Below are 23,773 nucleotides of genomic sequence, written 5' to 3'. Positions count from 1 at the left end.
TTCAGAGAGGTCATGTAGTTAGTTAAAATAATAGTTATAGCTGCCTTCTGTGCTTCCAGTGCTTTGCATACGTTATCTAATCTGCATCAGCAACCTCGTGAGTGGTTATTTCTATCGTGGATAAATTATCAGAGGTTTAGAGTTTAAGGAACTTGCCCAAGTCACACAGCTAACAAGTGGCAGAGTCACTAAAGCCTTTTCTTTTCCCACTATAACGTAACTATTTTTTAGGTCAGAAATACGGAGATTAAATACAAATTTAGATGGTTTAAATTAAAGCCAAGCAAAGGAGCATTTATTGAGTCTCTACTAGGGAAAGGTAAGTGGATAGATGGTTTAGCCTACAAAGAAGGATAAATTAAAACATAATCTTTACCACTGGAGTATATCTGAAGAGATAAGGCATAAATGTGCAGGAAAGTAAACAGTATTCATTGGATAAATTAATTATTGAGACCAGCTTTATACAGGGTACCGCATTAAGTCTAGTAACTGGGGATTATACTAAGTGAAATCATAATCATGAAAATGGTGTGCCAGAACACAGTGTACACTCAGTTCAGTGTTTGTTACATGCACACATTGTCTGAATAAAAGTCCTTGGTACCATCTGGATCAGAGGTTCTCAACCTTGCTGATCAGAAACACCTTAGAAGCTTTAAAAAACGAACTGACTGGGCGGCGCCTGTGGCTCAAGGAGTAGGGCGCTGGTCCCATATGCCGGAGGTGGTGGGTTCAAACCCAGCCTTGGCCAAAAAAAAAAAAAAAACGAACTGACCTCTGGGACTGAGGACTCTAGAATATATAAGGTTTCAAAACGTTTCCCAGGGCAGAGGGAGGGTGATTGGTAGGATTACACCTGCGGCGCATCTTACAAGGGTATATGTGAAGCTTAGTAAATGTAGAATATAAATGTCTTAACACAGTAACTGAGAAAATGCCAAGAAGGCTATATTAACCAGTGTGATGAAAATATGTCAAATGGTCTATAAAACCAGTGTATGGTGCCCCATGATCGCATTAATGTACACAGCTATGATTTAATAATAAAAAAAAAAGCCAAAAAAAGCCCCAAAATGTTTCCCAGGTAATCGTGTTGATAGGTTCAGGAAACCTCTGACCTAGATTCTCCACGGCCCACTGTTGCAAACAAGTTACTTATTGAAAACTTCTAGAATAGGTACTAATGCAAGAGCTCCCTTAGGCAGCCTGTGATTAGTTACCAGAAGAAGGATGTGGACAGTGCTCAAAAGTGAAAGGAGGAAAGGTTGGAAGGACTTGGGAAAGCTTCTCTGAGGACTAGAGATTTCACTGGCTTTGCTGAATGGAGAGGCTTCTGGATAGGCAAGGTGAGCAGAAGATAAGACACATGGACTGGGCGGCGCCTGTGGCTCAGTGAGCAGGGTGCCGGCCCCATATACCGAGGGTGGCGGGTTCAAACCCGGCCCCGGCCAAACTGCAACAAAAAAATAGCCGGGCGTTGTGGCGGGCGCCTGTAGTCCCAGCTACTCGGGAGGCTGAGGCAGGAGAATCGCCTAAGCCCGGGAGTTGGAGGTTGCTGTGAGCTGTGTGACGTCATGGCACTCTACCGAGGGCAATAAAGTGAGACTCTGTCTCTAAAAAAAAAAAAAAAAGACACATGGACTGATTTCCTTGGAAAATTCCATGGAATTTTCCATTACACATGGTTCTGGATGCTCTGTGTGAATGCTTCATAGGTAGAATTTGCAAGTCAGATTGTATTTTCCCATCTTTCTGTCCTACTTGGACATCATCAATGTGAGCTTAGAGAACACAGATTCATTTTCATGTTAGCCTCATTGTGTGGCCAACTGCTTCTTTGGTTTTTATTTATGTCCAAACAGAATTTAGTTGGTGAACCTTCCAGAAACTTGCCAGGGGCACTAGAGAGTTCTGCTCCCCTGTGTTTGTCCACTTATCCTGATTGCTATCCCAAGCTCTGTTCTCTATGCAGGGTGAGACAAAAATCTCTTCCCATGAGAAGTTTAAGGGCTATTGTCCTGGTTACCTAATCCTGAAACCTGACTCATCTTTGGCTTTTTTCTCTCTCAACTCTCCACATCCACTAAGTTGTCAAATCCTACTCAGTGGTTTCTGTTTTTCTCTCAATTGACAAATATGTCTTGGATTCTCCCTAAGAGCCTAGTACTGCACTAGGTACCTTAAATGAGTATCTCCATAAGAATCCTATGAGGATGGGTAGTACCCCACTGTACAGATGGGGAATCAGGCTTAGATCAGATAACTTGCCCGAGGTAAGAAAGCTAGGCAGCTGGGCCTCAAGCATGGCTCTTCTAGACTTAATATTTCTTTTATTTTATTTTTTTCTTTTTTTTTTTTTTTTTTTTGTAGAGACAGAGTCTCACCTTATGGCCCTCGGTAGAGTGCCATGGCCTCACCCAGCTCACAGCAACCTCCAACTCCTGGGCCTAAGCAATTCTCTTGCCTCAGCCTCCCGAGTAGCTGGGACCACAGGCGCCCGCCACAACGCCCGGCTATTTTTTGGTTGCAGTTTGGCCAGGGCCGGGTTTGAACCCGCCACCCTCGGTATATGGGGCTGGCGCCTTACCGACTGAGCCACAGGCGCCGCCCTTATTTTATTTTTTCATTTTTAATTTCAGCTTGCTTATTCATTCTTCTTCATTTGAAGTACTCTTTTTTTTGTTGTTGTTCATTTTCTTCTTCCTCTGGCGATGCTCTGTCCCGTTGCCTCCCCAGTAACTGGGATTTTAGACGCCCACCACAACGTCCGGCTCTTTGATGTTAGCAGAGACAGGGTCTTACTCTGGCTCACTGCTGCTCATACTGGTCTGGAACCTCTGAGCTCAGGCAATCCACCCGCCTCAGTCTCCCACAGCGCTGGGACTACAGGCGTGAGCCACCACGACCGTAGACTTAATATTTCTTAAGTCTTTTTTTTTTTGTAGAGACAGACTCTCACTTTGCTGCCCTGGATAGAGGGCCATGACGTCACACGGCTCATAGCAACCTCCAGCTCTTGGGCTTACACGTGCCTCAGCCTCCTAAGCAGCTGGGACTACAGGTGCCCGCCACAATGCCTGGCTATTTTTTTGTTGCAGTTTGGCTGGGGCCGGGTTTGAACCTGCTACCCTCGGTATACGGGGCCGGCGCCCTACTCACTGAGCCACAGGTGCCACCCTATTTCTTAAGTCTTTCTTAATCTTTCTTTCTTTTTTTTTTAACATTATTTTTAACAAAGTAACCTTTATTTATTTATTTATTTATTGCAGGGTTTTGTTTTTTTTGGCCACGGCCAGGTTTTAACCCACCACCTCCGGTGCATGGGGCCAACGCTCTACTCCTTGAGCCACAGGTGCCATCCTTTTTTTCCTTTTTTGAGGCAGAATCTCAGTATGTTGCCCTCAGTAGAGTGCTGTGGTGTCACAGTTCACTGCAACCTCCAACTCCTGAGCTCAAGTGATCCTCTTATCTCAGCCCTCAGCCTCCCAAGTAGCTGGGACTACAGGCACCTGCCACAACTCCCAGGTAGTTTTTAGAGACAGGGTCTCTCTCTTGCTCAGGCTGGTTTCAAACTCCTGACCTCCAGAATCCACCTGTCTCAGCCTCCTGGAGTGCTAGGATTATAGGCATGAGCCACCGCACCCAGACAGACTTAGTATTTCTTTTTTTTTTTTTTCCTTGCAATTTTTTTTGGGGGCCGGGTTTGAACCTGCCATCTCTGGCATATTGGCATGTGGAGCCAGCCGGAGCTCTACTCCTTTGAGCCACAGGCACCGCCCTAGACTTAATATTTCTTATGTCCATGACTTCATTTCCACGGTAGATTCCAACTCTTTAGCCTACCCCCTTGAGGGGCTGTCACCCTCTATATCTAGTTACAACTTTCTTTTCTCACCTTGCAATCCTGTTTCTGGCATGTGCTTTCCTGTTGCTGTGTCTTGGCTCACTACTCTCTTCTGCTTGCATGCATATCAGCCTTTCTCATCTTCCTCTGCCATTACCTTCAAGCTAAAGGAACTATGCTCTTTCTTCTCAAAACTCCTGTGGTATTTTGTCTGCTTCTCTTTTATGATAGTTAGACTTGCAGCTGCTTCACTGTCATGTGGGTGACAAGAGTCTTGTGGCTCCAACCGTAGGTCTTCAGTGTATATACCCTAGTAGCAAGGGGGAGAAGTTCAGGTCTCAGACCGAGCACTCATCTAGCTCTGCTGTGGCCGAACAATCCACTGACTTCATCAGGAGCTTAGCTGGTGCTGCTTCTTTTTTTCTGTAGAGACAGTTTTCACTTTATCGCCCTCGGTAGAGCGCCGTGGAGTCACACAGCTCATAGCAACCTCCAACTCCTGGGCTTAGGTGATTCTCTTGCCTCGGCCTCCCGAGTAGCTGGGACTACAGGTGCCCGCCACAATGCCCGGCAATTTTTTTTGTTCTTGTTGCAGTTTGGCTGGGGCCAGGTTTGAACCCGCCAACCTTGGTCTATGGGGCCGGCGCCCTACTCACTGAGCCACAGGCGCTGCCATCTTCTTTTTTTTCTTATTAGCTTCTTTTTAAAAAACAAATTGGGTTGGTTTTTCAATTTTGATTTAGAGAAATGAAGAAGTTAAGTCTGTAATAAAAAGAAAATCATTTATTATCTTCCAAACTTAAATAGAATGACATTGTGATTGAGATTTTTCATTAGACCAGACGATTGGAAGTTGGCAAGCAAGAGGTCTGTTTGTTGTAATAATAGTTCTGCTCTTGTATCTCTCAAGCAGCTCACTTAGTCTCTCCAGACCTTGGTGTCTTCATTCGTGAAGCACATTACTCAGGGGAGAGGAGGAGGTTGCGGGGAGCATTGACGGAAATGGTCTCTAAGGTTTCTTCTTGCCCAGACACGCTTTGACTTGAACTCCCTGATAGAGAATTTTAAAGGAAGCAGAATAATTTAATAATTAACAACATGGGCCCGGGACTCAGTGTATCCATTTAGACACTTTTGGTTGCAAGCAATAGAAATCTAAATTCAGTCAGTTTAAATAAGAAAGGGAATTTATTGACTCGTGTAACCAGAAAATCTAGGAGTGGGTCAGGTTTCAGCCATGGCCTTACCTGGAGAGTCTTAATGTCTTTAGGAATGCGACTCCATTTCTCTATGATTCTCCCAGCTCTGTTATCCATCAGGGGTAGCTTCATCCTCAAGGTGGCAAAGTTCAAGGCACCATTCAAAGCCACTTGACCAATTCACATCACGCTAATTCAAAACAAGAGAGAACTTCTCTTTTTCTCATCTCAACTATTGAACCAAGGTTCTGAGTTTTACTCTGATTGGACCAACTTAATGTCATATGTTCACTCTTTATCCAAATATTGACCAGCAGATAACCAGGACTGATTGGCTCAGGTTAATTAAGGCCCAATTCTAGAGTTTAGGGAGAAGTCATCCCCACTCAAATCTCAAGGCAGTGGATCCTAGGAAGCGTGACCACATTCTCCAATTATAGTCACATTGCCTATGATCAGATTCTGGCTCTCTTGCTGGTGTTCTTGGGTAAATTAATTAACTTTATCAAGCATCAGTTTCCTCATCTTTAAAATGAAATAATAATACATATTTCAGAGGATTGTTGTAAGGATTGAATTAAATAATATACGTAAAACACTTAGAGTAGTCCTGGCACAGAGTTCATGTAATGATGATGGTGGTGGTGGTAATGGTGAAATTGAAGAGGGCTAGGGAGCAAAGGCGCTAGCCTCAATTTAGGAAGCAGTTAAGACTATTACCTAGTCTGAAGTGTGCTCTTCTGTCACATGGAAGGCTCCTGTTTTATCTACTGCCCACATCGTACTCTTCCCTATCTCTACCTTTCTTTGCTCTTAAGTCTTCTCTAAAGGTGCTTTCCTTTTTCTCCCCTGCCTTATCTTCCCAGGCCCAGCACAAGTTCCACCTTACAGTCCAATAGGTTAGGTCAGTGACTTTGTATGTGAATAGCTGAGTCTCCCATGAGCAAGATCAGTAATGATTAAGAGATCTCAGCTTTTGGATTAGATAGACCTGGGTTTGCCACTTATACACAGGGTAATATGGGAAAGTTACTCAACCTCCCTATGCCTTAGTTTCCTCATCTGTAAAACAGGGTCTTCATAGTATCTACCTCAGAGTTGTTGAGAGAATGAAGTGGTGTATGTATGTAGAGAGCTTAGTTTGGGGTGCGGACAGAGTCAATAATAGATCTCAGTGGTTATTTTTAGCCTCATAAGGGTGAGGTCATAGCCTCTGCCACAGTCATTGCTATGCTGGGCATATCGTAGGTGCTGATTGATGATTGGTAGTGGGTTTTGAGGAATTTGGATGCTCTCTCTCCTCTTCACAATCTCCTCATCCCACTAAAAATAAAAATAAGCACCAAAACCTTGACAAAGACAAAGTAGAGGATGTGCAAGGTTTCATGCGTGTCGGGCAGGGAGGATGGAGTGGTAAGGAGGGTGGACGGGGGTGGCACAAGACATGTCTAAGCAACAGGAAGCTAAGAGGAAACCAGCAGAAGGCTGTTCTGTGTTCTGCCCTCCAGCCATCAAGTTCAGCGCCACACAGTGACTGGATTCACCTGTGATGAAATGGGGGCCAACCAGTCCGTGGGTTTTCCACCTGTCACAGGACCCCACCTCGTAGGCTGCGGGGATGTGATGGAGGGTCAGAGTCTCCAGGTGAGTGTCACGGGACCCCACCTCGTAGGCTGCGGGGATGTGATGGAGGGTCAGAGTCTCCAGGTGAGTGTCACAGGACCCCACCTCATAGGCTGCAGGGATGTGATGGAGGGTCAGAGTCTCCAGCTCTTTCTGCTTCTGCCCTACCGATCACAAGTCTGTGCATTTCTTTCTTGCGGAAACAGTTAGAACTGGTCTAGATTTGGTTACCAAACCCCTAGGTCTGTCTTTCCTGGTATATTCTTCCTCTTTCCAAATATCAGAAACATCCCAGTAGACAGAGATGGTGGGTGGTTTTTCCAGCCAGGAGGAAAGGGGGACTTTAGCTTCAAAGGCAGCTCACAGATCTTCTCACCTGGTTGTGGGCAGATGCCTGATCCTGGAAAGTTTTTGATCTCATCCTAATCCAGGTATATGAGAGGAAGAACTTGGGCCATGTGCCATTGGCCTTGGGCTCCCCACAGTGGGTAGGAGGACAGTTTCCTTTTCTCCTCTCCTCTCCTGCCTCCCATCTGTTTGCCTCTTGTGCTTTGGCTTCTGGACTTGCCCTTCTAGGTCTTTCTGCTAGCCCTGGTACACCTCTTGTGAGAGACACACACTTCTGGTAACCCTTCACCTTTTCCCATGTAAAATGAGTGCTGCTTCCCAAGAGCTAATCCTGGCTGAGTGGCCTGACTGAGCCACCGATGCCACCCTATTCAACACCAGGGCTAATCCCTAGCTCTAGAACTCCTTCAGGCCTGGGCTCAGGGCCAGATTTAAATCTTTCAATGTCCGAAGCACTCAAAATATTTTTGGTGCATCCCCCAGATGTAATCAAGATGTAGTTGGATATCTGAAATAACATAAGCTTTACGTATGCTAAAAATAAAGTGACTTCTTTCAGGATTTCTGAATGTAAACTTCAGGTATGTTAACTGAAATTTAAGTTTCCCCGTTTGGGTACCCTGTTTTGCTGGTGCCCAAATGTCTGCTGAGTGTGTCTACTAGGGCTCCTCACTCTGAGCAGCTGCTCTCTTTTTTCCTACAGGGGAGCTTCTTTCGACTCTTCTACCCCTGCCAAGAGGCAGAGGAGACCACAGAACAGCCCCTGTGGATTCCCCGCTATGAGTACTACACGGGCCTGGCCAATTACCTGCAGTTTAATAAGCGCTGGGGGGCGCTGCTGTTCAACCTGGCTGTGGGTAAGAGCTAGCCTGACCCCCAGATTTTTCCCCAGTTACTTAGTTATGTTCCTAGGAGATCCTCAAGCACATACGCTCCTTTATAGCTTGCAGTGTCCAGCCCTTTTGTAGGGGGCATCTGTTAGCTAGTATGGTATGGAGAGTTGGGAGAGAATTAAATACATAGGAGCTTGGGTTATCAAGTTAGACTCTCCTGAATTTGAGACTCTCCTTTATAACTTACTAGCTGTGGGGCTTGGGCAAGTTACTTCACCTGTTTGAATACCTGCCTTTGCAAGGTCATAGTGCCAGATGTATGTAAAGGTCTAGTGCAGTGTATTCTGTAAATGGCATCTATTACTTATTTATTCAGCATGTATTATTTTCCACTCTGTGCCAGCTATTGTGTATACCAAGAAAGATTCTTAGTTATCGGCTGGACGTGGTGGCTCACGCCTGCAATCCCAGCACTTGGGAGGCTGAGGCAGGCGGATTGCCTGAGCTCACAGATTCGAGACCAGCCGGAGCTAAAGTGAGACCTCATCTTTAAACAAAAATAGCTGGGCATTGTGGCGGGCGCCTGTAGTCCCAGCTACTTGGGAGGCTGAGACAAGAGGATCACTTGAACCCAAGAGTTTGAGGTTGCTGTGAGCTAAGCTGCAACGGCACTCTACCACGGATGACCAAGTAAGACTCTGTCTCAAAAAAAAAAAAAAAAATACTTAGCTATCAAGAGCATACAGTCTCCTGCTATTCTCCCTCCAGGCCTACCCCTCCCACCCCACCGTCTCTGGGTAGAGAAACATTGACTCATCCACATCCCCCAAAGGCCCCACCCCTAGGAACTCTACCCACTGCCTTGGCATCTCAGTGATTTACCCCAGAGTTGCTCAGTACTACCCCTTTGGATTTGTCTTCCCATTTTCTATTGTGTTCACTCTTTCTAGGGAAGAAAAGGGGAGAGAATAGGTGATTGAATGCCCTGGGCTGCTCTGGGGCCGATGGTGGTTCTTCAGAGGGGAGGAACACATGTCCCCACCCAGGCCTGTCCTCCAGCTGCCCTTGCGATTACAGTTTTGGTGCAGCCAAAGATTCTACAGCCCATGTCTCTGCTAGGATCTTGTCGCCTGCCTGTTAGCTGGAATGGTCCATTTAAGAAAAAGGACTCTGGATATCCCTTGATCATCTTCTCCCACGGTCTGGGAGCCTTCAGGTAAGAGCTTCTGTAGCCCCAACCTTGCCTAGTGACAGCTGCTGAGTCTTAACTTATTCTCAAAGGGCAGAAAAACAGACATCTCCATCTGCCAGCTGTCTTATTTCCCATCTGTCTCATCTCATAGCACTGGGGCCACCTTCTCTGGAAGGTCTTTCCTAAGCCACTTTTACCCAGTAGAGCCTTTTGGCAGCCTTCAGACCCTTCACATGTCATGTTCCAGGATTTATATAGCTGTATACTTTGAAGTCCTAGAAAGACTGTGAGCTTTGTAGTCAGAGAATTATCTCTTCTCTTTTTTTAATTTTTTTTTTCTTCCCTCCTCTACTCTGAAGGAAGAGAATTATGTAATCAGGGTTTGTTGAGGGACTGCTGTGTGTGTGGCACTGGTGTTTCTAAGAGGACGATAGACCATCCCCTGCCCTTGTGAAGCTCGCAGCCTAGCCTGCACATCTCAGCCACACCACTTGTGCTTCATGTGATCTTGGGAAAATTGTATGAGCCTCTGACCTAGATTTTATTATCTGTTAGTTGGAGATGCTGCTCCCACTTGGTGGTTTGTGGGGATTTGGTCTGTTGGCACCTACTGGGTACACACCCTGTCATTTCCCCTCTCCCTTTTTCCACATAGAGGGATGTAGTAATGGTAAATTGCAGAATCTCTTTTGCTAGACTTTGGGAAACCTTGTTTTGAGTTTCCTAATTCAGTGTCCATTCAAAATTCTTCCATCAATTCTGATTTCTATACTTTGGTATGTTATATAGCTTAATAATTATAGTCCTGGGTTCCTGTTTAAGCTTGTGAATGTTCTGTCTGTCCATCCATCTGCATATATGTCTAGTTTATGCCCCAGAATGTTACACATCTCAAAGGCATCTATTTTTTTCTCCCCAGCCCCAAAACCATTGGTCTACACTGTGGCCCGGGAGATCTATTTTTTTTTTTTGAGAGAGAGAGTTTCACTGTGTTGCCCTTGGTAGAGTGCTGTGACATTACAATTCACAGCAACCTCAAACTCTTAGGCTTAAGTGATTCTCTTACCTCAGCCTCCCAAGTAGCTGGGACTACAGGTACCCTTCACAATGCCTGGCTATTTTTCCTTATAGTTGTCATTGTTGTTTAGCAGGCCCTGGCTGGGTTCAAACCTGCCAGCCCCAGTGCCCTAGCCACTGAGTTAGGGGCACTGAGCCAGGGAGATCTATTTTAAAACCAAATATCGTTTTGTCATTCCAGCACCTAGAACAATGCCTGGCGTATAATAGGTACTCAATAAATATTTGCTGAATGAGTAACTTAAAACTTCATGAATGTCCCTCCGCTACTTAAAACTTTTATTTATTTATTTATTTATTTATTTATTTATTTGAGACAGTCTTACTTTGTCACCCTTGGTAGAGTGCTATGGTATCATAGCTCACAGCAACCTCAAACTTGTGGGCTGAAGCAATCCTCTTGCCTTAGTTTTTCATTTTTAGTAGAGATGGGGGTCTCACTCTTGCTCAGGTTGGTCTGGAACTCCTGAGCTCAAGGGATCCAACCTGCCTTGGCCTCCCAGAGTGTTAGGATATAGGTGTGACCTATATCTTTTTTTTTTTTTTTTTTTTTATTGTTGGGGATTCATTGAGGGTACAATAAGCCAGGTTACACTGATTGCAATTGTTAGGTAAAGTCCCTCTTGCAATCATGTCTTGCCCCCATAAAGTGTGACACACACCAAGGCCCCACCCCCTCCCTCCTTCCCTCTTTCTGTTCCCCCCATAACCATAATTGTCATTAATTGTCCTCATATCAAAATTGAGTACATAGGATTCGTGCTTCTCCATTCTTGTGATGCTTTACTAAGAATAATGTCTTCCACATCCATCCAGGTTAATACGAAGGATGTAAAGTCTCCATTTTTTTTTAATGGCTGAATAGTATTCCATGGTATACATATACCACAGCTTGTTAATCCATTCCTAGGTTGGTGGGCATTTAGGCTGTTTCCACATTTTGGCGATTGTAAATTGAGCTGCAATAAACAGTCTAGTACAAGTGTCCTTATGATAAAAAGATTTTTTTCCTTCTGGGTAGATGCCCAGTAATGGGATTGCAGGATCAAATGGGAGGTCTAGCTTGAGTGCTTTGAGGTTTCTCCATACATCCTTCCAGAAAGGTTGTACTAGTTTGCAGTCCCACCAGCAGTGTAAAAGTGTTCCCTTCTCTCCACATCCACGCCAGCATCTGCAGTTTTGAGATTTTGTGATGTGGGCCATTCTCACTGGGGTTAGATGATATCTCAGGGTTGTTTTGATTTGCATTTCTCTAATATATAGAGATGATGAACATTTTTTCATGTGTTAGACATTCGTCTGTCGTCTTTAGAGAAAGTTCTATTCATGTCTCTTGCCCATTGATATTTGTTGGCTTTTTTCATGTGGATTAATTTGAGTTCTCTATAGATCCTAGTTATCAAGCTTTTGTCTGATTGAAAATATGCAAATATCCTTTCCCATTGTGTAGGTTGTCTCTTTGCTTTGGTTATTGTCTCCTTAGCTGTACAGAAGCTTTTCAGTTTAATGAAGTCCCATTTGTTTATTTTTGTTGTTGTTGCAATTGCCATGGCAGTCTTCGTCATGAAGTCTTTCCCCAGGCCAATATCTTCCAGTGTTTTTTTTTTTTTTTTTGTAGAGACAGAGTCTCACATACCGCCCTCAGGTAGAGTGCCGTGGCATCACACAGCTCACAGCAACCTCTAACTCTTGAGCTTACGCGATTCTCTTGCCTCAGCCTCCCGAGCAGCTGGGACTACAGGCGCCCGCCACAACGCCCAGCTATTTTTTTGTTGCAATTTGGCCGGGGCTGGGCTTGAACCCGCCACCCTTGGCATATGGGGCCGGCACTCTACTCACTGAGCCACAGGCGCCGCCCTCTTCCAGTGTTTTTCCTATGCTTTCTTGGAGGCATGGGTGGATGGATGGGAAGAATCAACATTGTTAAAATGTCTATACTTCCCACAGCAATCTACCTATTCAATGCCATTCCTATCAAAATACCAACATCGTACTTTCAAGATTTGGAAAAAATGATTCTGCATTTTGTATGGAACCGGAAAAAACCCCGTATAGCTAAGGCAGTTCTCTGTAACAAAAATAAAGCTGGGGGCATCAGCATACCAGATTTTAGTCTGTACTACAAAGCCATAGTGCTCAAGACAGCATGGTACTGGCACAAAAACAGAGACATAGACACTTGGAATCTCATTGAAAACCAAGAAATGAAACTAACATTTTACAACCACCTAATCTTCGATAAACCAAACAAGAACATACCTTGGGGGAAAGACTCCCTATTCAATAAATGGTGTTGGGAGAACTGGATGTCTACATGTAAAAGACTGAAACTGGACCCACACCTTTCCCCACTCACAAAAATTGATTCAAGATGGATAAAGGACTTAAATTTAAGGCATGAAACAATAAAAATCCTCCAAGAAAGGTGTGACCTGTATCTTATATTCGCCTGGCCTTACTAGAAAGTTTTACATTACTTGGAAGGCAACCATACAGACAAACCTGGCTGCAAGGGAGATTAGGAAATGTAATATGTTGATGGATGACAGGTCTTCTGCTGAAAATAATATTCTGTTGCTAAGGAGGAAAGGAAAAATAGGTGTTTAGAATAAGTAATTAGCAGTATCTCCCATATTCCTTTTTTTTTTCCTTAGAAAACTGGCAGACAAAAAAATCACAGATGAGGCATGTTAAAGAAATAGCCACAGTCTCCAGTCACTATCCTCAAGGAGCTTACCAAATAAATTGGGAAACATACAATGTGTAGGCAATAAAAATGCAATTGAAATAGCCACAATATGTCTGGGGCAAGGGGTTGAGCTGACTCAATTTTGTGGAGCTGGGAGGCACCATGGATTGATTTGCAAATTATCTCCTGGAGGCACCTGGAGAAGGGCTGCCGCACATGAACTTCCACCATTCAGTCTTTTGAGCTGGCTGCTAGCAGAGTGTGGTTGGCATAGGGGAGAAGGCTGGGCCCTTCATTTGATCTCTCTCCCTGTTCCATCTCTAGGACATTGTATTCAGCCTTCTGTATGGAGCTGGCCTCCCGTGGCTTTGTGGTTGCTGTGCTGGAGCACAGGTAAGGGATCACAGTTATAATGAGCTGTCACGGATCAGGTACCTGCGCCGTGCTGGGATACAGGCCAGTTCCCTATCAATATATTACTTATAATCCTCCCAACAACCATGCAAAACAGGTCTGATACCCATTTCAAGGAGGAGAAAGCCAAGGTTCAAAGATGTTAAATTAAATAACTTGCCAAAAGTGACACAGCTACGTGGGGTTCAGACCCATATCTGGCCCTGAAGTCCATGTTTTTCTACTCCTATGCATTCCACCAGATATCCTTACTGGCTAGTGGGTAATCCAGAGTGTCTTGGCTGAAAGGGAAGAGTTGATAAAGGGGAGAAATGAGTTCAAAAATGTCTTTTGGTTTCTCTCTGATGACATGTATATTTCAGGGACCAGTCAGCTGCAACCACGTATTTCTGCAAGCAGGCCCCAGAGAACAAGTCACTGGAGGAGGAATGGATTCCTTACCGTCCAATTGAGGAAGGGGAGAAGGAATTCCATGTTCGAAATCCCCAGGTAAGCTTGGGCCAATTGAGGAGGGATAGTTAATAAGCCTGTCTGCCCTGTATTCTACTCACTGAGCAAGAATTTTAACTAACCCTCTCTTTTGAAATCTCAATCATATAGTGCATCTGAGTTTGCCATCAGTGCAAATAAGTGGAGAGTATTAATTAGGATTCCTACTGTTTCCCGTGACAGAAAACCAACTTGAGTTTGCTTAGATGCAAAAGGGAATGGATTGGTTCGTGTCAGTAGACTATAGGAAGAGCAAGGCCACTGGAACCAGACTCGAATGCCATCAGGCCTTGTTCTTTGCTCTCCTCTCTGTCTCTCCCAGGTTTGTCTCATCTGCAAATGGACTTACTTTCTGAGGTTAGAGCCAAGCTTTTGACAGCTCTGGGCTTGTTCAGCCTCTTCATCTAAGGGAATAGAGCTATTTTGGGGTTGCTTACCCAGTCTCCCACCCTGGTGTCAAGCTGCAGTTTGAAAAATCCTAGAGAGAGGATTCCTGGTGTAAGGGGAAGTACCAAAATGGGAAGTTCCCACCAGAAATACATTGTTAGATTTGGGGGTGGAGGAAGGGCAGTCTTCAAAAGGAAAGGTTGACAGGAGCAGCAGGGGGTGAGGAGGGTGTAAGTGCTAGGCAGACTGAAACAGTAGCTGTGCTATGAATGGGCAAGTAGAATCCAGTACTGGATTGCTAATAACAAGACTCTTAATTCCTTCTGTGTTCAGAGTGCTTTCACATATGTTGTGTCATGGGATCCTCTTGACAACCCTGTGGGTAGAGTAGTTAGGTAGAGTGTGAACGACAGGGCTGACTGTCATGCCATTAGGTGGTGCTTACGTGAGCTGTGAGGTTGCTCAGCCTTTCTCAGGACGTGGAGCCCACGGTGCTTGCTGAGATATAGGTGGGCAAACTCTCCCTGCATTCTTCCTTGGCTCTGTGCATGAGTGAGATTCTCACTGTGTGGTATGAAGTGTTCCAACTCCCTCTGGGACTGTCTGTTTGCAGGTGCATCAGCGGGTAAGCGAGTGCATACGGGTGTTGAGGATCCTGCAAGAAGTTACTGCTGGGCAGACTATCCTCAACATCTTGCCTGGTGGGATGGATCTGATGACCTTGAAGGTATGGTAGCAATTGGTATGACCCAGAGCCCACTTATTCATTAGGACTTTCTTGGCCACAAGTAACTAAAACCTAACTCATTAGCTTAAGCTGAAAGAGGTAAATTGGCTCATGTAACTAGGAAGACTAAAGGTAGACATTAGGCCAGTGTAGTCAGATCCAGTGTCTTAGATGTTATCATCAAATCTCTGGCCCTCTTCTCCCTTCTTCCACCTCAATTTCTCTGTATGTGTGCTCCATTCTCACCAGACCTTTAGGCAAGAAAGATAGTTGCTGGTACTCAAGCCTCCATGTCAGTTTGCAGGTCCAAATTTAAATTTTTTGTGGAGATGGGGTCTTGCTATATTGCTCAGGCTGGTCTTGAACTCCTGGCCTCAGACGATCCTCCTGCCTTGGGCTCCCAAAATGCTAGGATTAGAATTGTGAGCCACCACACCTGGCCTATAGCTCCAGATTTAAAAAGAAAGGAGACTTTGTTAGCTTCTAATCTGGGTCACTGATTAGACCATGACTTGGATCACTTGCCCCTTCTGGGCGAATCATTGGTTCAGAAGAGAGGCTATCTGGTTGGCCTGCCTACATTAGGGGATTGATGGTCCCAGGAGGATCACCTGGATAAAGGAGAGGTGGTTCGTTCCACAAAGAAAGGGCTACTGAGTGGCAGACAGCCTGTGTCTACTGCAGGCGAATCCTTGTTTGAGGGAATTTGGTGCCTATGAAGGTAGATTCTTCACCCCAATCTTTCTTCCCTCTACTTTCTTTCTTTTTTTTTTTTTTTTTTTTTTTTTGAGAACAGAGCCTCAAGCTATTGCTCTGGGCAGGGTGCCGTGGCATCACAGTTCACAGCAACCTCCAATTCCTGGGCTCAAGCAAAAATCCTGCCTCCGCCTCCCAAATAGCTGGGACAACAGGCGCCTGCCACAACGATCGGCTGTTTTCTTATTGTAGTTGTCATTGTTTTTTAGCAGGCCCCGGGCCAGGTTCGAACCCACCAGCTTCGGTGTATGTGGCTGACGCCATAACCACAGTGCTACAGGTGCAGAGCCTCTTCTACCTACTTTCAAAAGTAGGTCAGGCTCTGTTCAGAGAACCAAGAAACCACATAAAAGCAAGAAGAAAAATGAAACAGTTTTTTTTTTTTGACATTTGGATGTTTGTTCTTCCAGTTCTTTTAAAATGCATTAACAATCCAGGCATGATGGAGTTAGAGTCCCAGCTACTAGAGAGCCTCAGGTAGAAGCATCGCTTGAATCTAGGAATTCAAGGCCAGTGTGGGCAACATAGTGAGATCCTATCTCTAAAATTTTGTTTAGGCCAGGCGCGGTGGCCCATGCCTGTAATCCTAGTACTTGGGAGCCTGAGTGGGTGGATTGCCTGAGCTCATGGGTTTGAGACTAGCCTGAGCCAGAGTGGGACCTTGTCTCTAAAAATAGCCAGCGTTGTGGTGAGTGCCTTAGTCCCAGCTACTTGGGAGGCTGAGGCAAAAGAATCGCATGAGCCCAAGAGTTTGAGGTTGCTGTGAGTTATGATACAACCGTATTCTACCGAGGTGACAAAGACTCTGTCTGGAAAAAAAAAAAAAAGTTGTTTTTAAAATAGTAAAATGCCTTAACATATATGTATGTTTTAAAAACATCAATCTTACATAACATAAGCTATTTCCTTTTTTTTTTTTTCAGAGTATAATTTTGCATATCTTTTTGTTCACATAACATAAGCTATTTCATGGCCTTTGTTTCACTTAGCAAAACAGTATGATTATCTTCTCATGCTAATTAGTCTCCCTATGTCTCCCTCAGTAGAGTGCTGTGGCATCACAGCTCATAGCAACCTCAAACTCTTGGGCTTAAGTGATTCTCTTGCTCAGCCTCCCAAGTAGCTGGGACTACAGGCGCCTGCCACAACGTCCAGCTATTTTTTTTTTTTGTTTGCCGTTGTCATTTTTGTTTAGCAGGCCCAGGCTGGGTTTGAACCCACCAGCCTCGGTGCACATGGCCGGCGCCGTAACCACTGTGCTACAGGCACCGAATCAATTTTTAAATTTTTTAAAAATATTTTTAGAGGGGCGGCGCCTGTGGCTCAAGGAGTAGGGCGCCGGTCCCATATGCCGGAGATGGCGGGTTCAAACCCAGCCCCGGCCAAAAACCAAAAAAAATATATATATATATATATTTTTAGAGAAGGTGTTCTCACTGTCTTGTTCAGGCTGAACTCAAACTCCTGGGTTCAAGTGATGTTCTTGTATGGTGTGATTTTTAATAGCCGTGTAATATTCTGTTGTATGAGTAAGAAAGGTGTGTATGTGTGCACACGCACACACACACATATATATTACATGCATATATATTACTGCTGTATGAGTAGTTAACTCTGATAAGAGCTTCTCACCCTGGCTGGGCATCCGTAGCTCCATGGTTAGAGCACCAGTCCCATGTACCGGGGCTGGCGGGTCTGTGCTCGGCCTGCTAAAAAAAAAAGAGCTCCTCACCCAAATTTGTGAAATAATCATTATTATCTCTTTATATAGAAAGAAACCAAGGATCAAAAAGGTTAAGTGTCTATCCAAGGTTATTGAGATAAGTAAGTGGTAGAGTCAAACTTTAAATTTGGGGCTTTTCGATGCTAAAGCCTGTGCCATGTGCTCCAAAGCTGCTTTAGGAAATATGTTTTAAAGCCTTTAGGAATGTCGTCCAGGGAGAAGCATCTGCCTATATGACAGGTAGGGTAGATCCTGGAGTCTAGAGTGTTTTACCAATTACAGTATCTGTGTCATCGACCCCCCCCACGCTAGGGCACTAAAGTCCAGGCCTAAATGCCTGTGAGCCTGAGACAGGAATTGGGGGACAGCAGGATCCAGTTGGATTAATTAAGAGGCAGTCTTTTGGGAAATACAGAATAATAAAAAAAAAAAGCTAATGGGGCGGCGCCTGTGGCTCAGCGGGTAGGGCGCCGGTCCCATATGCCGGAGGTGGCGGGTTCAAACCCAGCCCCGGCCAAAAAAAAAAAAAAAAAAAAAAAAAGCTAAGTAAATTTTCATCTATCAGATTGAGTAAGATCCAAAAATTGATAATTCACCCTGTTGACAAAATTGCGAGGAAGTAGATACTCTCCTGCATCACTGGTGAGAGTACAAATTGCCCCGTGGAGGGTGTTTGGTAATAAGCTATCCACAGTACAAATGCACATATTCTTTGACCCAGCCACTTCCAGTGTGGGGAATTTATCCTATCAATATACACATGCAGCATGATGGATATATAATGTCATTCATTCTACTGTTGTTAGAATAGCAAAAGATTGATAGTAACTTAAATGTTCACCAATAAGGGAACTGGTTTGATAGATCATGGAATAGTATTGGTTAATGCTAATTGCTAAAGTACATAAACCCTGTATGTCAGTGGCGAAATACAATAGAAATATATTTCTTTTAGGTGGCGCCTGTGGCTCAAAGGAGTAGGGCGCTAGCCCCATATACCAGAGGTGGAGGGTTCAAACCTGGCCCTGGCCAAAAACTGCAAAAAAAAAAAGAAATATATTTCTTTTTTTTTTTTTTAAATATATTTCTTTTTTTGTGTGTGTTCCAATAAAACTTTATTCATGGAATATTTGAATAACATGTAATTTCCATGTGTCACAAAATATCCTTCTTTTGATTTTTTTTCAAGTTTTTAAAAATGTAAAAACATACAATGTCATACAAAAAGGGCAGTGGGTCAGATTTAGCCTGTGGGCCCTGTTTTTTGTTTTATTTTCTTTTGGGGGAAAGTACAGACACGGATGGATTGTATTATGCTGATGACAGCGCTTTCAGGGTACCAGTCACCAGCATGTAGTATACACTGTACCCAGTAGGTAGATTTTTATCCCATACTCCCTCCTTTCCCCCTCCATTCTCACTTCCTGGTTTTCAGTGTCCCTTACACCACTTTATGACCATACGTGTCCCTCATTTAGCTCCCACTTATAAGTGAGAACATGTAGTATTTGTTTTTCCATTCCTGAGATAGCATAATGATCACTTAGCATAATGATCTCCAGCTCCATCCAAGTTGCTGTAAAAGATGTTATTTCATGCCTTTTTTTGAGACAGTCTCACATTCTTGCCTAGTAGAATGCTATGGTGTCTATAGCTCACAGCAATCCCAAACTGTTGGGCTCAAGCAATCCTCTTGCTTCAGCCTCTTCAGCTGGGACTGTAGGTGCCCACTACAATGCCTGGCTGCCCAGCTACTTTTTTGTAGAGACAGGGTCTTGCTCTTGTTCAGCCTGGTCTCGAACTCCTGCTCTCAAGCAGTCCACCCACATTGGCCTCCCAGAATGCTAGGATTACAGGAGTGAGCTACCACCCCTGGCCTTATTTCATGCCTTTTTATGACTAAGTACTCCATGGTATACATATACCACATTTTCTTTATCCACTCCTCAGTTGATGGTCACTTAGGTTGATTCCATATCTTTGCAATTGTGAATTGTATTGTGATAAACATTTGGGTGCAGAAGAAATATATTTCTTTCTATATAACGTCCAAAATGAGTGTTCCTAAGCAGGAGGTAACTTATGGCTTTACCATCTTTCATTTGTGAATCTTAGATTTGCAGTTTACATGAAGCCACCTGAACAGGAAAGGATGTGGAGGTTTGTACCAGAGAGAGTTTTTATTGGCCAGACCTGGAAGTGGAGATGTCACTTTTGCTCACGTTCTGTTGGCTAGAACTCAGTCACAAGGCCACGTCTAGCTGTGTATCCAGAAAGAACAGATATGGTGATTGGTTAGCTGTCTATACCATCCTGATATCAAATGTAGCTGTAAAAAAGGATGAAGCAGTTCTTTTTGTACTGATATTATGTTAAAAAGTAAGATACAGAACTATTTGTGCAAAAGAGGGGAAGTACATATTCATGTTTGTTTATATATGCATAAGCAATCTCTCCCAGGACATCAAAGAAACGGTTACCTTTTGGGGGGGGCAGGAAGTAGGTAATCATGTGGAAAAGAAATGGAGTAGGTGGGAGACTTCTCTGTATACTTATGATCTTAGAGATACGTGAGCATAGCTACCTATAAAATAAAAAAGCCGAAGAGGCCATTCAACCAGGTTGTTGATCTGAAGTTACTGAGTGAAGGAGGAAAATTTAGGTATAAAGCCTTGGGACAGAAACAAAAGAGCAGAGAGAAAAAGGGTTCAGAGCAGAGGCTGGGCAGCAAAGCTGGAGAGATTTCCCTAGCCTCTGAGCAGGCAGCTACAGTGGCTTTTTATATAACCAAGCCCTGAAGCCTTCTGGGGACAACCAGAAATAGATACTTAAAGAGCGTGTTAGAGTGCGCAGATTCACTGTCTGTTTCTCTGGGCTTTGAATGAGAATTGGGACAGATACCCAGAGAGGAAGTAGACCCTGAGTTCATTTCCACACTAGCAGTCCTTGCTCCCTAGCAAAGTGGACAGGCAGCAGGAGCTCCCCCTTTCTATCCTCAATTCGGCCCATGTGTCATCCCCTTGGACAGATTTATAAGGCAGGGGTTCTAGAGGATAGAGATAGCTCTTATTTGTAATGTGCTCATAGACTGAAGTGTCACTTTCTGTCTATCTTTTTACTAGAGATGGGGTCTTGGTCTATTGCCCAGGCTGGAGTGCAGTGGTGCAGTCGTAGCTAGGACTATCAGTGCATATACCACCAGGCCCTGCTAATTTATTAATTAGTTAATTTATTTATTTTATTTTATTTTTGTGGAGACAGGGGTCTCAGTATTGTAGCACAGGCTAGTATTGAATTCCTGGCCTCAAGTAGTCCTCCCACCTCTGAAAGCCCTGAGATTTTGGGTGTGAGCCTAATCTGTCCATTTATTTGTTCATAGATATTTGAATGTCTACCCTCTTGCAGGTGTCATTAGGTGCCAAGATTACAAAAATAAAGACGAAAAACATGGTTCTCAGAATCCCTGCCTACAGTAGGCTGTTGAGTGTAAGGATTGCCTGACTGGCTGCTCTCCAACAGGGAAGAAGTCCTTAATAGCATGGTTTCAGTGGGTTCACGAACTCTACTCTGCCTTTGGCCTTGTTGAGTCACTATTTCTTCCTCTTCCCCTGATGAATTTCTTTTTTTTTTCTTTTTCTTTTTTTTTGTCACCCTCAGTAGAGTACTGTGACATCACAGCTCACAGCAACTTCCAGCTCTTGGGCTAGGGTGATTCTCTTGCCTCAGCCTCCCGAGTACCTGGGACTATAGGCACCTGCCACAACACCCAACTATTTTTGTTGCAATTGCCACTGCTGTTTTAGCTGGCTGGGGTCGGGTTTGAACCCGTCACACTTGGTATATGGGATCAGCGCCCTACCCACTGAGCCACAGGCATCCCCCACCCCATGAATTTCTAAAAAAAAACAGTCCTGAATTTCTGACTTGGCTAAGTTCTCCACTTTCCTCAGGGCAGCATTGACATGAGCCGCGTGGCTGTGATGGGACATTCATTTGGTGGGGCCACGGCTATTCTGGCTTTGGCCAAGGAGACCCAATTTCGGTGAGTTTCCAGGTGCCACTGCTGCTATTATCCCCACACACCATCCATTCATTCAGCAAGTATTTGTTACACAAGTACCATGTTCTAGGCACTGTTTTTTTTGGGGGGGGTGGAGAGGGGCTGGGGATTCAGCGGTGAAGAAGAGAACAAGATCTCTGAGTTCATGGAATTACATTATTGTGGGAGGAGACAAACTAGTACACAAGCCAGTAGAAAATGAAATCCCCATCACCAAGTGAAATGAAAAAAATAAAATAGGCTGATATGTTAGAGTGTCTGGAGACTTCTCAGAGAAAGTGGCCTAACCCAAGACTGGAAAGGCAGAGAAGCAAGGCAAGTGAAGGTCTTGGAGGAAATCATTCCAGCCAGCAGGACCGGCTCATAGAAAGAACATGAGGTGGCAAGAAACTTGTGTTGGTGTGGGAGGAGCATAGGGCGGGTGGGGTGGGGCTTAAGATGTGATCAGAGGGAGAAGCAAGGGCTAGATTGCAGGGCCTTTTGGCCAGGGGTAAGGAAGTTTAGATTTTGTTCTAAATATGAAGGGAAACCATCTAAGCAAAGGAAAATCAATAGTATTTACATTTAGAAAGATCCCTCTGTCTACTATGTGAGGAATGGACTGTAGCAGGACAAGACTGAAAACCTGGAGTCCAGTTAGAGGGAACCTGTTTCAGAGTCAAGGTGAGAGATTAAGGATTTGCATCGAGATGGAGGGAGTGGGATGGAGGCAAGTGAATGGAGTCAGCATATGTTGTAGGATTTTCAGGACTTGGTGATAGGAGAGGGAGGAAACTTTTTTATTTATGTATCTATTATTTGAGCAGAAAAGGATTGCTCTTTATTGAGATGGAGAAGACTGGAGAAGCATTTTGGAGGTTGGGGAATGGGCTAAACCTTAGGGCCATAGTTTTGCCCTTACGACATAGTTTTGCCCTTACAACATAGTTATGCTCTTGGCAGCAAGGAGGCTTTTCCTGACCTCACGTAGCATCTGTGCAATCAGGGCACTAAACTTTATTGTTTAGTTACCTTATCTAATCTGTCTCCCTGCTGGACTGGAAGCTCCTTGAGAATAAGAACTCTTGTCATTAATTTCTGGATCTGAAGCACAGGGCTAACTAAGCACGTGTAGGTACTCAGCAAATGCTGAATGATGATTAAACGAATGAAATGCCCTTATCTGGAACTTAAGTCAGTCACCTGAGGGTAGCTCCAGGAGAAGGAGGAGATCTGATCCTTACTCCAAAGGAGTTTAAAATGTAGAAGAATCTTTGGTAACATGTAAAAGTGATCTCTCTCCAAGATCCTAACTGGTTTTCTGAGCCTTTAGACCCCCAGAGGGAAAAACTCTGCCCTTTTCCCCACTAACTGTTCTTGCCTGGGTTTCCACATGGCAGTTCCAAATGTCTGGTCCCATTCCAGGTGTGCTGTGGCTCTAGATGCTTGGATGTTTCCTCTGGAAAATGACTTTTACTCCAGTGCCCGAGGCCCTGTGTTCTTTATTAATACTGAGAAATTCCAGACAGTGAAGAGTATCAGTTTGATGAAGAAGATATGTGCCCAGCATGAACAATCCAGGATCATAACTGTCCTGTGAGTAAACCCCAAGGTCACACTCCCAGTGTCCTCTCCAGTTTCATCTCAGCTGTGCCTCCCTTAGTTTCTTCTGGATTATTCAGAACTTTCTACCCATTAATAGAATAACCGGATACTTCCAAATTTCAAAATCTTTTTTTTTTTTTAATAGACCTTTTATTTTTATTTATTTATTTATTTTTTGGCTGGGGCTAGGTTTGAACCACCACCTCCGGCATATGGGACCGGCGCCCTCCTTGAGCCACAGGAGCTTTCCCGAATTTCAAAATCTTAATTCCTTTAGAATTTCCTACCTGTGCCTCTTCTCCACTAAGCTATACCTGCAGTGACCTCTTCAGTAGTTTATATGACTTTATGACATGACTGACCTGGTGCTTTCTAGAAAGAGAGTATCGTAGGATTGCATGTTGAAGACGAAAGAGCAGAAGTCTAGCTGGGAGTCAGAGATCACTAACCTCACTTGGGAATTTTATTGGGTCTTTTGAATGCTGTGGATATAATAGACCTTTGACATTTACTGGATAGATTTTTATTTATTTATTTATTTATTTATTTTTAGAGACAGAGTCTCACTTTATCACCCTTGGTAGAGTGCCGTGGTGTCACAGCTCACAGCAACCTCCAACTCCTGGGCTTAGGTGATTCTCTTGCCTCAGCCTCCCAAGTAGCTGGGACTACAGGCACCCGCCACAACGCCCGGCTATTTTTTTGTTGCAGTTTGGCCAGGGCCAGGTTCGAACCTGCCACCCTTGGTATAGGGGGCCTGTGCCCTACCCACTGAGCCACAGGCATCGCCCTCTGCATAGATTTTTATTTATTTTTTATTTATTT

At 44.3% G+C, this 23,773-nt stretch overlaps 1 protein-coding gene across 5 annotated transcripts in view; it reads left to right on the top strand.

The window, feature by feature from the left end:
- The window catches only part of PAFAH2 (platelet activating factor acetylhydrolase 2), a 41,112-nt gene that overhangs the window by 1,392 nt on the left and 15,947 nt on the right, over nucleotides 1-23,773 (top strand). For 3 of the 5 annotated variants that reach the window (XM_053576784.1, XM_053576786.1, XM_053576782.1), the window contains exons 2-9: nucleotides 6,555-6,753; nucleotides 7,721-7,874; nucleotides 8,970-9,066; nucleotides 13,133-13,201; nucleotides 13,585-13,711; nucleotides 14,712-14,825; nucleotides 21,255-21,346; nucleotides 22,769-22,939. In XM_053576784.1, coding sequence (XP_053432759.1) covers nucleotides 6,601-6,753; nucleotides 7,721-7,874; nucleotides 8,970-9,066; nucleotides 13,133-13,201; nucleotides 13,585-13,711; nucleotides 14,712-14,825; nucleotides 21,255-21,346; nucleotides 22,769-22,939 — 977 coding nt within the window. In that variant the 5' untranslated portion in view covers nucleotides 6,555-6,600. Of the gene's footprint in view, nucleotides 1-1,221; nucleotides 1,350-6,554; nucleotides 6,754-7,720; nucleotides 7,875-8,969; nucleotides 9,067-13,132; nucleotides 13,202-13,584; nucleotides 13,712-14,711; nucleotides 14,826-21,254; nucleotides 21,347-22,768; nucleotides 22,940-23,773 lie in introns of those variants that run through there. The other 2 variants (XM_053576785.1, XM_053576783.1) reach the window with 2 other exon arrangements.

Source organism: Nycticebus coucang, chromosome 22 (genome assembly GCF_027406575.1).
Source record: "Nycticebus coucang isolate mNycCou1 chromosome 22, mNycCou1.pri, whole genome shotgun sequence".
Lineage (NCBI taxonomy): Eukaryota > Metazoa > Chordata > Mammalia > Primates > Lorisidae > Nycticebus > Nycticebus coucang.
This window is presented reverse-complemented; position numbering and strand designations above follow the sequence as displayed.